Raw genomic sequence first — 15,963 nt, 5'->3', positions numbered from 1 at the left:
ATGGTCAACAATGCAATTCATCAGACAGCAAAAGGGTAAACAAGATATTTTCTTTTGCATAAATTGCTAATTATGACAGGCTATCACATTATATAATTATTATCTTATCTTATTATATCATTATATAATAATTATCTTAAATGAATGAAATAAATAGATTTACAGTACCTTTCTTTCTGAATAGCAGGAATCAGTCTCAGCCATCCTACATGCAGATGTTTGCTTTCTCCAGGCAAGCAGCAGCAGGAAGTTATGAAATATCAAATGCAGCAGAGGTCTTTCAAACCACTCTGCTAGTTCTAAAGAAAAAGGAGAGTAAGAGGCAGAAAAGATCTGTCTCTGTTTCAGGTAAGATTCTGTTTCAAGAAAATTAAAATCATACTTTCATTTATACTGTAGGCTAAAATCCGATATTACAGGAGACTTATTCATTTTTATCTTTGGAGAATTATCTGTCAGTATCCTATGACATTATACATTTGTGTAAACCTATGTAGTATTTTAGAAAACCAATTCTACTTTGTTTGGTACTGGCATTTCTGGATCCTGGAGATCTACCTTCCAACAAAACAGTTCCTGCTGCTATTCTAACAGACCTGTTCTGGCTAATCAAGAGGACAGATTATCTGGAGCAGGTGTGTTGGATTAGGACTGGAAATCAATTCAGTAGGAAGGCAGATCTCCAGGTTGGTGATCACTATATTATTCCAAAATTTCCATAATGTAGTCCTTAAATAAGGAATAAAACATGACAGGGCATGCTGGTTTAGGAAAACAATCAATGATGGTGTGGTGTTATACAGCCTGATGCGAAGGGAAGTTCCTGTTACCATCCTGAAATTTATTATTGTCCAATAACATCTCCTGAAGCATTTGATTCCTCTTATACTACAGCAATTTGCCAGTGAATACAAGTTTTAATTTGTTAATGATGGACAGTTTGTAGTTATATTTAATGTTATGTGAGGCTAATTACTTCCTGCTATTGTTTCTATTATAACAGCTATTCTATCTTTTGAGGTTAATAAGACAAAAAAGCAGGTTGTCATGTTACTGTGAAACCGGAGTCCTCTGTCCTGAAAGTCCTTCCCCGTGGCAGAAAACCTACTGACACTGGAGACTCCTTCTATAGATGTTAAATAAACATGTCCTTACAGAACACATGACCATATCAATAATTAGATGGTTTTCTTTATGAGATAACCTCTAGTTTTTTAAAGTATGTTTCTTATTACGTTTAGATTATGTGGAGAGTCTGCCATACAAGTCTCTGTCAATGAGCTGCAGAAATTCTAATGTCTTAAAACAAGCACATTAATATAAACCTGTGATTTGAAATCCAGCCAACACTATTTGTCAGAGCTATGCTGTTAAGAAAAATTACTCAACCCCCACTGACCAATCAGATTTTGGAATGTAACAGCACTGGTGTATAAGTGTAGCATAGCATAACTGTTGTAGTAGCAGCATTTAGCAGGAGTGAAATGTCAGATTGATTGAATGCAGACTTGGTTATAAAGGTGTTACATTAATCCCAGTAATGCATGTTGTTTTAACAAAAAAAAAAAAAAAAAAGACCATTTACTCAAAAGAAATTGAATTTAAATGAGTCGATTAATTAGTTAATTTCTTTAGAGCTTCTTTCCCTGGAGGAAATGGAGCTGATAGCAAATCTGTCTGGGTGTCCTCCACCCCTACAGCCAGCCAGCTGTCCTATAGGAGGAGATTCAGAGAAATACCGCACCATCTCTGGAGTGTGCAATAACAGGTATCTGGCTACTCTCTTAATAATTCATTCATAACACACTGCACAATGCCCATCTTTCAGGCTGTTTTGAAACCATATTAATCAGCCCTGTGCTTGCTCTCATGCTAACCGGACCCTGGCATTTTGCTGAAGCAACAAGGCCAAGTTGATAAGATGAGCTATGACAGATAGGATAGGTCAGGGCTTGTGGAGCAGATAGAGGGTATTCTATTTGCAGCATGAATGTGAGAGCAGCTAAGGAAAAGCACCAAGCAGTGTGAGAATCATGTATTATTGCATCAAATGTGTCCAGCACACAGAGATATGCTTGAAATCAATATTTAAAGCTACTTCTTTGGTGTGTGGCATTACAGGGTTCAGGCTGAGCTTCTCTATAACACGGAACACAATCATTTCATTCGTGCACTGGAGCATTATTTAAAATCTAGGTTTATTAGAGAAAGTATGGCATCTTTCCTTTTCTTCACTTGATTGGAATTATTTATGAGATAGCACAGTGGTCCAGCTGTAATCACATAGTTGTATGTATGATTATAATTGCTATTTCTACTAAAAGCTCAAAATTAGCCCTACAAATATAATAATTACTCTTTATGTGATTATTATTTATTCTTTCCATTCTGAAACTGTGATTATACATAATCGTAGAAGTGGACTTCTACATGTAAATATTGAACTGTTTTCATGAAAATGCTTTAAAGGGCATCATGTATATACACTACTACTAAGTCTGGATTCACTTGACTGAAATGTTTCTCATGATCTTAAAAATCTTTTGATCTGAAGGTGTATGATTAATTGTTTGAAATCGGTGTTGTAGACAAAAATATAATTGTGCCAACATATTAATTTCTTTCATTAGAAAACTAACATTTTATTTACAAAAAAATATTTTTTTAAATGGATGACTTGGAGCGAATTATTCTGAAAAGCAGCCCAATAAGTGTCCAGCGTAGGTGGAAACTCCTTTAATACTGTTTAAAAAGCATCTCAGGGGGATTCATCAAGAAATCGGTTGAGAAAATGCCAAGAATACATTTCTGGAAATTCTAGGCAAAAAGGGTGTCTACTTTGAAGATGCTAAAATATTTAATAATTTTTATTTATTTGGATTTTTTTTTTTTATCACAACATAATTCCCATAGATCCATTTGTGTTATTCCAGAGTTTTGATGACTTTATTATTATTATAAAATGTGGGGGGGGGGGGGGGAAAGAATGAGTGTGTCCAAACTTTTCACCAGTAGTGTATGTAAGTCAGTATGTATGTATGTTTTATGCCACTCTGCTCATATGTAAATATTACATGACTGACAGCGTCTCTGTTTGCAGAACAATATGCAAATACTTTTGTTTTCCTCAAAAAATGTGGTTCTACATGTCATGAAATGTTTCTGAAACAACATACAAATGCACTTTGTTATTCAGAAATAAACCTCTTTGGGGAGCAGCCAGTACGGTCTTGGCCAGATGGCTCCCAGCAGAGTATGAGGATGGAGAAAGCCAACCAAAAGGCTGGAACATTGGGTACCAGTACAGTGGCTTCCGTCTCCCCCCAGTAAGCTACAGACACTCATGCCCACTTAATCATGAAAAACAAGAGTATTGGAGTGCACAAGTTTAAAAATATCACAATTAAAATCAATTTAACAAGCTATTTATAAGAGCTGGTAATTAACTGTCATTTTAAGCCCCACTATTTAACTCTGCTTTACTTTCTTATCACTTCTTTTGCACCCAATTATGAACACAGGCATTTTGTTCAATTCTGGATGTTCTGACACTTTATCCTTAAAGTTTCCAAAACCAGCTGTTCTTTCACTTTTGGCACCTGGCGTCTGCCATCAGTTTTGTATAATGTGTCCACAGGAGGTTCACCCTGTATTTTTTATTTATTTATTTGTTCCAAAAATATATCCCACTGGGTCCATTTTTACTACATTTCCAGGCAGTAAAAATTCATACCCATGTCTTTATAGCTGTTAATTAGACATTTCTTAGACAAGGTGATCATAAATAAATAGAAACAGAAATATTCAGAACAAGATTTGCTCAGAACTCTGCGAGATCGAGACTTGCCCAGAACTTGTGCTATATATAGGTTTGGAAGATTAATTGTGCATAAAAAAGATGTTATGTTTATAATAGATAAGTGTGGGAGTATATCTGAAATGGATGACTCAGGAAGTGAAAAATTGCTGCATTTTTTATTGTGATGTGAGATTGAGAAGTAATATTTTTGTATAGTCTTTAATGAGGGTAAAATCAAAACAGGTCAGTTGAATGAGTATGAGGACTTCTTGAGATCTGCTATAATAGCATGTGCCTGTTTCCACAAATGTTCCGGAAAAACAACCACTTTGATCACATACAAAGTGGGAGTATTTCTGACACGAAACCAAAGAAAAGCTGAAAGTGGAGGTTGATGTCACTTATTATTTATTTATTTATTTTTTTTTTTACAGGAGTAAACCCTAAGACCCAGGGTTTTGCCTCAATCCTGTTGAATATAGCAGACATTTAGGATTACAACAGATTCAATCTTCCTCACAGTCATACATCTGAAGTGTTTCAGCCGCTAAAACAATCTCAGTAGCCTTTCTTGGTCATCTCTTAAGTAAATGGAAGACTTAGTCCACATTAAAATGTATGAGACAGGGAGAATTATTTATTTAGAACTGAGCAGAGGCCTGACAGCTGAAGAGAGAGGCTAGAAAAACAACACATAAAATTACGAAAGCATTTTTGGTCTAGGAGCTGAGCACATTAATCACATTAGTCTTTTCTGATTTAAACATCACATCAATCATATTTTAAGGTTCGGGAAGTCAGCAACAAAATTATGCAAATCTCCAGCCAGTGCTGCTTAGAAGATGAGGCGTATTCCCAGATGCTGGTGGACTGGGGTCAGTATATAGACCATGACATCTCCTTCACTCCTCAAAGCACAAGCAAAGCTGCCTTTTTGGAGGGATTCAACTGCCAACACATGTGTGGAAATTCCAATCCTTGCTTTCCGATTCAGGTAACATTTACACACAAATGTCAGCAAAAATGCCACAAGATGGTTTGAATAGCATTTTTTTTTTTTTAAATGGCCTTGTGTATATGGCAAATCCAGCACCCACCTGTCAAAACTAAAGGTGCCAAAAAATGTTCTTTGGAGCAGTGGTTCTCAAAGTAGTCTGTGAAGTATAACCATGGGATCCATGATTTTATTATTATTATTATTATTTTCTTACAGTGGTAGAAATCATTGTCCACTGTTATCAAAGTTGCTATAAATAGTTTTGTGTTACTGGTGTTATTACTCTAATTAAGTGGTCAGTTGAATTGAATAGGTTTAATCCTAACTTCAATAACTGAAAAACAAGTCAAGCCTATAAATAATGCCAACTTGGAACTAACCTGGCCAGAATATTGCTGCAGACATTTAAATAATGAGCCTGTTATTTTAATGCTTCATAAAATAAATCTGTACTGAGGGGGTTCGTGGATGATGATGATGATTTTTTTTTTAAAATATAAAAACATATTTTTAAAAAAGTGTCATAGAAGGGGGGTCAATATGGAGGGTCAACATTTTACAGTTCAGCATCCTGAAATCATAGAAATGTCAGGCAGAACCTTATCATTTCAATGTCTCCAAATGTAGAGTAATGTTTTTGATACGGCCAGCCTCCTATTGTAAGGTGTGAATGTATATGCCACAGTTCAGGAAAGGTCATTTTAAATATGGGTTAGAGACGGGCTTAGTAGGAGGATAATCAGTATCTGTGACAGGAGCCTAAAATTAAAAAGTGTATATCTCATTGATTGCTTCTTTATCGCTGTCAAACCTCAAATACTGGTGAAAATAGCAAGTTGCTAGTGTGACTCTCTCTTGACAGAGATACGTTTCAGACTCCTTCGGGGCAATGACTGCTCATGAAAATACAGTGGGAAATTACAGAGCAGTGTTGTTTTGTAACTAATCTCAGTATCCCCAGCTAGAGGCAAGAAGGCAAGCACCATAGATACACAGAACAGTGGAATTTATTCTCATTTATGATGACCTTGAGCACACACCAGACTCTAAATACCAATATTATGATATTCATCAGGATAAATGATCAATAAGAAACAAATAAAAACACATTGCTGACACATATGGTAGCGAAGGGCACAGTAGGATGTAAGTCTCCTGCTGGGCTTAAAAAACTGCCTTCCAAATGTTGCAGAATATACAAGCTACGAAATCCATGGCACAGCTCAAAACGAATAATTCGGTCTACATTGAATAATTTTTTAAAGATATTCATCATAAAACCCATCGTACACAGTGATATATGTATTGCTCTGAGCATACTGTTAGATCAAAACCAAGCGCATCTTCAGCGTGCTAGCCTGCAGCACTGAGAACTGGCCCTGAGCAGCAGAGCTATTTTAGGAACGTGCAAGCTATGTTCCAGAGAAAGACTTCACAGCAAACAAACTATAGACCGAAATGAAACAAATGTGACTGGCCAGTAATCTCTGACTGAAAATGGACCTTTGTCAGAAGCGTTGCCCTAAACCTCTAGGCTGGAGTTATGCTAACTTAGCTGTGGGTTGGGAGCTCATTTAAAGAATCTTCAGCTCTGAAACCAGAGAGGATTAAACATTTTATAAGAATAAATAAAGAGCTTTACGGAAAATTACATTTAAGGAGCTGATACTGTCAACACACAATAATACTTTGCTTGAAAATGGCGCTAAAACACTACTGCTGTGCTTTTCATTACATTTATTTATTTCTGGTCAAGCTACACTACACCTGAATCCTATTATAACCTTTGCAAATACTTATTTATTTATTTATTTATTTATTTAAATGCCAAATTAAAAATATTCTAATGATGTGCTTAAGATACAATATTTAGCTGCCTCATTAACCAAGTGCAGATATCACACAAAGGATATTTCAACTTTAATGCCAATTTAATTCACTCTGTAGGATCATAGAGAATTAGATGAGGCAGTGTGTACAGGGCTGAAGGGCTAACATGGACAGTTGTTTAGAGAGGAGACAATTAGACATTAAGATGGAAAAAAACATAATCTTTGAAAACATAATGTACTCTCTGTGTCCCTGTATTTATGTGTGTGTCACAGATTCCTCTGCATGATAAACTGTTTGGAAGTAAGAGCTGTCTCCCATTTTTCCGCTCGGCACCAGCCTGCCTAAATGGCCCGACACACACTCTGCACCCACAACAGATGCTGCAGAGACAGCAGATGAATTCAATCACGTCCTTCCTCGACGCATCTACTGTCTACGGACACTCTGTAGAATTACAGAAAATGCTCAGAAACTTCTCGAGCTCTGAGGGTTTGCTCGCAGTTAACAGTGAACACACTGATGCTGCAGGCCGTGCTTACCTGCCGTTTGTCAATAACCCCACGTCTGCATGCTTCCAAGAGTCAGGTACAGGCCCGAGAAAACGCCTGGAGTGTTTTCTCGCTGGAGATAGCAGGGTGAACGAGATTCTGCCTCTGATTGCTCTTCACACGCTCTGGGTGAGGGAGCACAATCGCATTGCCGCACGATTGAAACAACTGAATAGCCACTGGAGCTCCAAGACGATCTATCAGGAGAGCCGGAAAATCGTCGGAGCTTTGCATCAGGTATGAGAAATCTACAGCGCTATCTTCTACTCATATCAGAGGGACAAACAGCTTGACTAGTGTTTGGAAACAATCGATCATCTCTGCATCATGGCCGTCGTGCCATGTGTCGGGAGAAACTTCCTGTTCATATGGTAAAGCTGGAACTCTTATTATACATTAATTGTAGCAGAAATCACCACAAAACTCAAACATTAATATCAATTTAAGACTGATTGAGTAATAATTTAAGATTGGGATGAAGTTTAAGCACTATTGCTCAGAACTGGAAAAGCCCTGGGGTGTAATTAAATCAAAATTATCTCACTGCTGAAGTTGAACAATGACTGCAATGAAACATGACTTCTCAAGTTAATTTATGTAAAATACATTCCATAAATTACTTATGCTTCACAAACTTGACCTCTAAGGGTGATTACTAATGATGAAGCTCTGCATATTTGGGTCCTATTCTCTAAACTGCATAAAAGTACACGCCTCAGCTTTACAGAAAAAGAGAATGTAGGGAAACTGTGCATTACATACATTTCCCTGGAACATTACCCATATCACTCAAACATTAAGTATAATAAACAAATCCTCCTACAATATGTGCATTTGGGTAATGCATCATGCCCTTCTTTCCAGCCGAGGATTTTCAGTTTCGAGAACATTTAGAAGCAATGGCTCGTTTATAGCTATAATTTTACACAAGCTGATACATGAATATAGTAGAAAATCTGAAGCTAGACAGTTGGCCAGCTTTATTGAGAACAGTGTAGGAGGAAAATAGTTTCATCATTGCTTATGCAGCTTCAAATCCTTCTCCAGAGGTTTCAACATAGAGCAGTGCTCACATGCTCTGTAACCCATACTGAAACTGCAATATGCTGCTTCTATGCTGCCAGTGTGCTGATTCTTTTATATGTATTATTAACAGTACCCAGGAAAATTAACTACCATATAATTAGCAAAATCATTTCCATAATGGATGCTGAAGCTATTTTTCCTTTTTGAATGTATTGTTCCATTTAGACCATTTCAGAATTTCTAATGCTGCAGAGTTCAAATAGCAGGGGCAGCTGGTATAAATGGACTAACAGAGCTAAGCCCTGCCCCTCTCTTTCAAAGATAAAAAGACATCACTTTAATGGTTCATTTTTGGCATCCACATCAGAGTATTTGCTATTATACCTTAAGGCGTATTATTTTGGATCTTTTTTGGAACCAAGCTCAACAGCACCACCAATGGCCATAAGAACACAGAATGGTATAAAGAAATAAGACTGGCGCTGACTTCTTTCTAGCCCAGAATATAGATGCATGCAGCATACCAGTGATCATGTCAGGTGATTACACAAAGTAAAACACCCCCTAGATTTGATCTCTAGTTGGGCTAATTTGACTGGCTTCGCCGACACATTTGTAGCACGTCATCAGTAGTGATTGAGAAGGCACATATAAAATATGGGTGTAATCAGTGCGAATGAGGGGGATTATTTATTTATTTATAGCAATAACATCCTTTTTCCACAAAATGCATTTGGTGGAGAAACAAAAATAGATGGCCTATGCAGACATTGAGCAAAATTACACAAAAGGACAGATGACAGCGACAGCATTTTTGGTATGAACAATAAGGTTAGAGTATGAACTGCATGAAACTAGTAGGGCACTACGGACTTGGAACATTTAAAAAATCGAGTTTGTGTGTATGTGCATGTGTGTGTAATAGTTTGTCCCACATTATACTTATTATGCCATCAAGGAGACCTCATGACATAACTGGCCAACCCTAATTGTTTTGTTGTCAAGCCATTGACAGATATTAGATTTTAGCTTACATCTAATATCATGACCAGTCTTCACTAGCAAACAGAAAGGTGATTCACTAAACTCAGAAGAGAATACATTTATGGATTAAAGGCTGTCAGCCACAAAACTAATGTCTATCCTCTTTGAGCAGTCTGTGCTGGATCAAAGAAACATTTCATTGCCAAAAACAGGATCTATAAGGTTGAATGCAGCTCATGCCCCTTAAATTAAAGTGGCAGAGAAAGAGACTCTGAAGTGCTATGAGACAGAAGTAGATGAGATGCGTCAAGCAGAGTGTGCACTGTTTTAACAAAGTCCCAGAGGGACTGACTTCACAAAAAAGCAATAAAAAATGGTTTCCAGTGCCTGGTGGTGAGGTGGTTACATTATAGCTTTAAGAACAGTGAGTTTCAATATACAAAACCCAGCTGCAAAGGAAACAGTGAAGGTAACATTTTCAGTCAAACATACATTGTAGGGTCCACTGAAACATCTACACTACAGCAAGGATTTTGTTCAGCTTAGCTATTTTCTTTTTCTTTCTTTCTTTTTTTAAAGTTAACTTACATGAAGTTGATAAGGCCAGATGAATTTCAGTGGGATGGCACAGGGGGAAAGAAACATACAATCTTATCTAATCTCACACTTCAGCATGTCCCAAATTGCTATCTAACACACAGATATCTAGTTGAGAACAGTAGCAAAACATTATGTAGACTTAAGTGAGCAAACCTGGACCTGCACTGCTCAAATGTATCACCCTTAGGTCATCTGGAACTTCTGGCTTTTTTCCCACCATTTATCTCACTTGGAACACCTATACATTTTTAAACCCGGGAAGACTTAGGTCTTATCGGGATAAAGTGTATTAGCATTTTCCCTCAACTTCCCCAAAATAAACCTTAGATAAGAATCTAAGGCTGTGTGCTCTCTTTACAGATCATCACCATGAGGGATTATATTCCAAAAATCATAGGAGAAGAAGCGTTTGATCAAATCATTGGACCTTATGAGGATTATGATGATACTATAAATCCTTCTGTCTCGAATGTGTTTGCCACCGCCGCATTCCGCTTTGGTCATGCCACCATCTCGACACACATCAGGAGGCTGAATGAGAGCTTCCAGGAGCATGAACACTTTCCTTCCTTAAAACTGCATCAAACCTTCTTCAGTCCATGGAGAATAATCAGAGAAGGTACATATTTGTTTTGCTTGTTGATACTATAGTATAGCTCACTGTCACTATAATTTTCAGAAAACCAAATCTACTTCAAAGGAAAAGAAGAAAATGAGAAGCAGAACCACTCTCTCTGCCTTCATTATCATGTTGATTCATACAGATAAGGCAGAAGACAGTAATATTGAATATATTAATGTTAAATTGTGATCGCTCACATGCTCAGATGCAGACAACCCTCAAGTCCTAGTAGACTAATTAGAGGAAGTACTGTATGATATGTCCCTACTTTGGTTGTAACTCATGGATTCATTTTCAGAAGCAGACATATTTCTCACTTCCATATCTAGAAGGAATATTTCCAGATTTTTGAAATATTACAGTATATTACAGTGAGAACTCTGAAGGTTTCCCCTCTGTAGGGGATGAAATTAATGGCTATTTGGAATGCAGTGGAATGACTATGTTAACAAATACCACAATTTAATAATGAACAGGCCAACTAAGCAACAAAAACTCCCCCAGGCTACCATGCAATATTTAGGAGGTACAGTTCATGTAGCCTGATTTTAGAAATTTACAGAGGAAAAGAAATAAAAATGCATGAGCTATGGGCTGTATGCTAAAGTAGTGATGAAAACATCTATTTGCTATGCTTTCAGCTGTTTTATTCCATTTAAGTTACAATTTAATATTACTAATTTCAGGGGTGGAAAATTCTTGAGTAATTGTACTTCATTATTAAAGTTTTATTTTGGCGTATTTATACTTCATTTGAGTATTATTAAAATTAAATATTACATTCGTACTTAATTACATTTCTAAGGAAAAATTGACTTTTTACTCTCTACATTTTTATTTAGACTTTCAAAGCACTCCTTACAAATAACAATTTTTCATCTAATTTGAAAAAGAAAAAAAACACACGTTGAGGCAAGTTTCGCTAATTAGCCAACATTAAACATTTAACTAAGTTATCCAATTTTCATTTATATTAATGGGTTAGAGTAATATTGATTCCATTAGCTAATGTAATTGGCTAGACAGCTAGTCAATTTCTAGCAAATGGTAATTATTGGTCATTTGCATTATACTTTACTTCTGATCAAACTATGTAGCGTTAGTCATGCATATGACCAGCAAATTTACAGAGACTGAATGGCATTTACAAGACATAGTTCAGTGGATATAAAATGTCTACACACCTTGTTAAAATGGCAGGTTTCTGTTATGTAAAAAAATTAAACCAAGATAAATCAGGTCAGAACCTTTTCTACCTTCATTGTGAAATTTTAAACTATTAATTAAAGTGGAAAAACAATAAAAAATCATTTTAGGGGGAAAAAATGAAAAACAAAAAAATGTACAAGAACCCGTGTGCACACCCCTAAACTAATACTTAATTGAAGCACCTGTGAGCATTCAATCTTTTTGGGTAAGGATTAGTTTGGCACATCTTGACGTTGCAATATTTTTGCCATTCTTCCTTGCAAAAGCATTCTAACTGTGAAGTTGGCTGGGCATCTGCTGTGCACAGCCATCTTCAGGTCACCCCACAGATCTTTGATTGGATTTTGGTCTGGACTCTGGTTGGGCCATTCTAAAACCTTGAGCTTGTTTTGGTGAAGCAATTCCTTTGTTGATCTGGAGGTTTGCTCCGGGTTGTTGTCAAGCTGAAAGTTGAAATTCTTCCTTATTTTAATGCTTTAGCAGACGCTTTAAGGTTTTACACCAAAATTGACTGGTATTTGGAGCTATTCATTATTCCCTTCAGCCTGTTTAAAGCCCCAGTTCCAGCTGAAGAAAGAGCCCCAATGTATGATGCTTCCACCACCATGCTTCCCCATGGAGATGGTGTTCTTTTGGTGATGTGCCAAGTATATCTTTTGGTATTATGGCTCTACACTTTGGTCTCATCAGACCAGAACACATTATTCCACATGGTTTGGGGAGATTTATGTATGTATTTATTTAGTTATTTGTTAAAAAAGGCTTCCGTCTTGCCACCCTACCCTATAGCCCCCACAGAGATATGAAGAATTCAGGAGATTGCTGTCACATGTAAGGAGCAACCAGGACTTGCCAGACATTGCTGCAATTCTTTTTATGTTGCTGTAGGCCTCTTGGTAGCCTCCCTGACCAGTATTCTCCTGATGTTCTCATCAATTTTTGAGGCACGTCCTGTTCTTAGTAGTTTCACTGTCATACCATATTTTCTCCACATCTTGATAATTGTCTTTACCATGTTCCATGGTACTGTATATCCAATGGCTTGGAAATTTTTTTGTAACCCTGATTGATACTGTTCCACAATGAGATACCGTACCTACTTTGTAAGCTCTTTGCTGCCCAATTGCTTTGGGGGGGGGGGGGGGGGACTTTATAAGTCACTTTAATTGATGGCAGATGTATACTAATTACTATTTAACAAGAGTTTGAATGTTATTGGTTGATTCTGAACACTGCCACATTCCCAATTATAAAAGGGTGTGTTCACTTGTGCAAGCTGGGTATTGGAAGTTTTTTGTTTTTCTTTTTTTCCCCCCAAAAAAAACATTTATGGGTGTTTGTCACTTGATATTTATATGGTGCAATTTCACAATAAAGGTGAAAAAGTTTCTGACATGATTTAACTTAGTTTCATTTTTTTTTCCATCACAAAAACCTGCCATTTTAACAGTGTGTAGACTTTTTATATCCACAGTAGTTGCTTTAAAATGAAAATGATCTTCTAAAAATTGTCCGGCTTTCCTTCAAAAATGATCATTTTGAAAGGCCCTTTATAGTAAATGATCATCACTTCAGTTTGGAATGACCCTACAGTGGGTGTGCCATCCTCAATTTTTTTTGGAAATGGGAGGAATCCAGACATGGGGAGAACGTGCACAGAAAATGGATAGTATCCTGAGGTCAGGATTGAATCAGGGTCCCTGGAGCTGTGAGCCAGCAATGTTTCCCATTGTGCCACTGTGTCTCTTCCATGCAATTACAGAGACTATAAAACAGTACATAGAAAAATGGTGTTCTATAAATATATTTCTATATATAGCTATATATATTTTTTTTAATTAGGAAGAGCATTATTAATACAGCCATTGTTTTCAGATCTAATCATCTATGTATTTTGAGTAGTTTGATATACTCTATTTGGGGCTTTAACCATAAACGTATATTTTTTATAGCTGTGTGTAAAACTTGAAGTATAGCCTCTCTGGCTGATTCCTCTCTACAGGAGGATTGGATCCAATATTACGAGGTCTCATAAGCCGAGCAGCTGCCAGACAAAACCAACATCATCTGATGAATGAGGAGCTCACAGAGAAGCTCATGGTGCTCACTATTCCAGAGGCACTTGATCTGGCAGCTCTAAACCTCCAAAGAGGACGAGATCACGGCCTGCCAGGTGACTGCACTGCCAATAGAATTACACACGTTGTAAATTACAGTCTGTTATATTGTTAAATAAATGACTGTGACTGTACAGACATGCTTAGAGCAACCCTTAAGGCCAAATATAATATCAACTCTTTAAAATGCATTTCAGGTTATAATGCCTGGAGGGTGTTTTGTGGATATGACAGAGTGCAAAGCAAAGCAGATCTGAAGGATGTGATACATGACAAGGCTTTGGTGGAAAAGATAATGGAACTGTATGGGCATCCTGATAATATTGATGTGTGGCTGGCAGGTCTGGTAGAGGATTCAGTGCCTGGCACTAGGACAGGCCCTCTGTTCGCATGCTTGATCGGAAAACAGATGAAGATGCTCAGAGAAGGTGACAGGTAACTCGCTTAGTCCATTGATATTGTAAGTGGTGAATTGTATGTCAGTGTGGAAGCCTTGTCAAATCATAATGGAAAAGAAAAACCCCTCAAAACTGTGGTCAGGGGTGAGGTGCACTATTTTATAGATCGATTTAAAAAAAAAAAGAAAAAAGGTTATTTTTTCTTTATATAGCAAAATATAGAGACCTGTAATTTAATTTATATTTAAATAGAGAATTCGATAATGCCTTGCTATAGTCACAACATTATTGTGTCAGTCTAAGTCTAGATACACTGTATGTGTTTCAGATTCTGGTGGGAAAAGCCAGGTGTGTTTTCCCAGCAGCAGAGACAAGAGCTACAGAGACACTCACTGTCTCGAGTCTTATGTGACAACAGTGGGCTGACAGAGGTCCCCACTGACCCCTTCCGTGTAGAAATGTACCCTGAACACTTTCTATCATGCACAAATATACCTTCAATGGACCTGGATGCCTGGAAGGAGGACCCTGAAAAAGGTAGTACATGTTAACCAATAAATAAAATAGTACTATATATATATATATATATATATATATATATATATATATATATATATATATATATATATATATATATATATCGCCCACTTCTCAGTTGGTTCACAATAATTCCAGTCTTTTTGAATTTGTTAATTGGAATGTTGTATTATGTATGTGCTTGCTATGTTCCCTGTTAAAGTCCATTGCAACCTTGCGACAGCTTCCCGATCCAGCCATGAAAATGATTTCAAAAGCATTCTGGAAATTTTTTTTTTAATTATATATATATATATATATATATATATATATATATATATATATATATATATATATATATATATATATATATATATATATAAAATAACATTTACTGTGCAATAGTCTTAGGCACATGCAAAGAAATGCTGTACAGCTGAGGCAGTAAACAGAAATAAAGAGCAGTAAACAGAAATGAATGAAACAAAGTTGATATTTGGTGTGACAACCATTTGCTTTAAAAAATTTATTCGTAGTCTCTGGTACAATTTGTGCAGTTTTATAAGGAAATGAGCTGTAAGTTTTATTGACCATCTTGCAGAACCAGACACGGTTCTTCTGGAGACTTTGACTGTTGCACTTGCTTCTTATTTTTGCAGCAAAACCCAGCAGTCTTCATTGTGTTTTTTGTCTGAAAAGTGTCTCTTACATAATATGCTGCTTTCTTTACTGATATACAAACATTTTTCTGTAATTTTGTGCTGGAAATCTAATGTTTGGAAATATAAAATGTTTTTTTGTACTGACTCAATAATGCAGAAGTCATAAAATAAAAATCTATAACAAAGTTTGTCCTAAAAAATTGTGTGGCTAAGACTTCTGCACAGTACTGTATATACTCAGCAAAAAAGAAACGTCCCTTTTTCAGGAGACTGTATTTTAAAGATAATTTTGTAAAATCCAAATAAGCTTTACAGATTTTTATTGTAATTGGTTTAAACAAAGTTTTTCATGCTTGTTTTTCATGAATTGACCCCCCCCCCACCCCCTTTTTGTTCAGGGACTCATTATTCCATTTCTGTTCACCAAATGTCTGTGAAATTTGTTCAGTTTATGTCTCAGTTGTTGAAAGTTTTTATGCTAATACAAATATTTACACTTGTTAAGAAATTTGCTGGAATAAAAGCAAAGCAGAAAAGCAGTTGAATGTGAGAGGACGTTTCTTTTATTGCAGAGTATATTTTATATATACTCTGCAATATATTTTATATATACTCTTATATATATTATAATATATATATACACAATATTTTA

General features: G+C 36.3%; 1 protein-coding gene across 1 annotated transcript; it reads left to right on the top strand.

Moving 5' to 3' along the window:
• On the top strand, positions 1-14,684 carry tpo (thyroid peroxidase). Its single transcript, XM_053632876.1, has 10 exons — positions 1-35; positions 188-348; positions 1,636-1,768; positions 3,197-3,326; positions 4,587-4,793; positions 6,902-7,414; positions 10,148-10,406; positions 13,621-13,791; positions 13,933-14,170; positions 14,462-14,684. Exons 1-10 carry the CDS (start codon positions 1-3, stop codon positions 14,682-14,684), a joined length of 2,070 nt encoding a protein of 689 aa, XP_053488851.1.
• The last annotated feature ends 1,279 nt before the right edge of the window (positions 14,685-15,963 follow it).

The sequence above is a fragment of the Ictalurus furcatus genome, chromosome 9 (assembly GCF_023375685.1).
Source record: "Ictalurus furcatus strain D&B chromosome 9, Billie_1.0, whole genome shotgun sequence".
NCBI lineage: Eukaryota > Metazoa > Chordata > Actinopteri > Siluriformes > Ictaluridae > Ictalurus > Ictalurus furcatus.
This window is presented reverse-complemented; position numbering and strand designations above follow the sequence as displayed.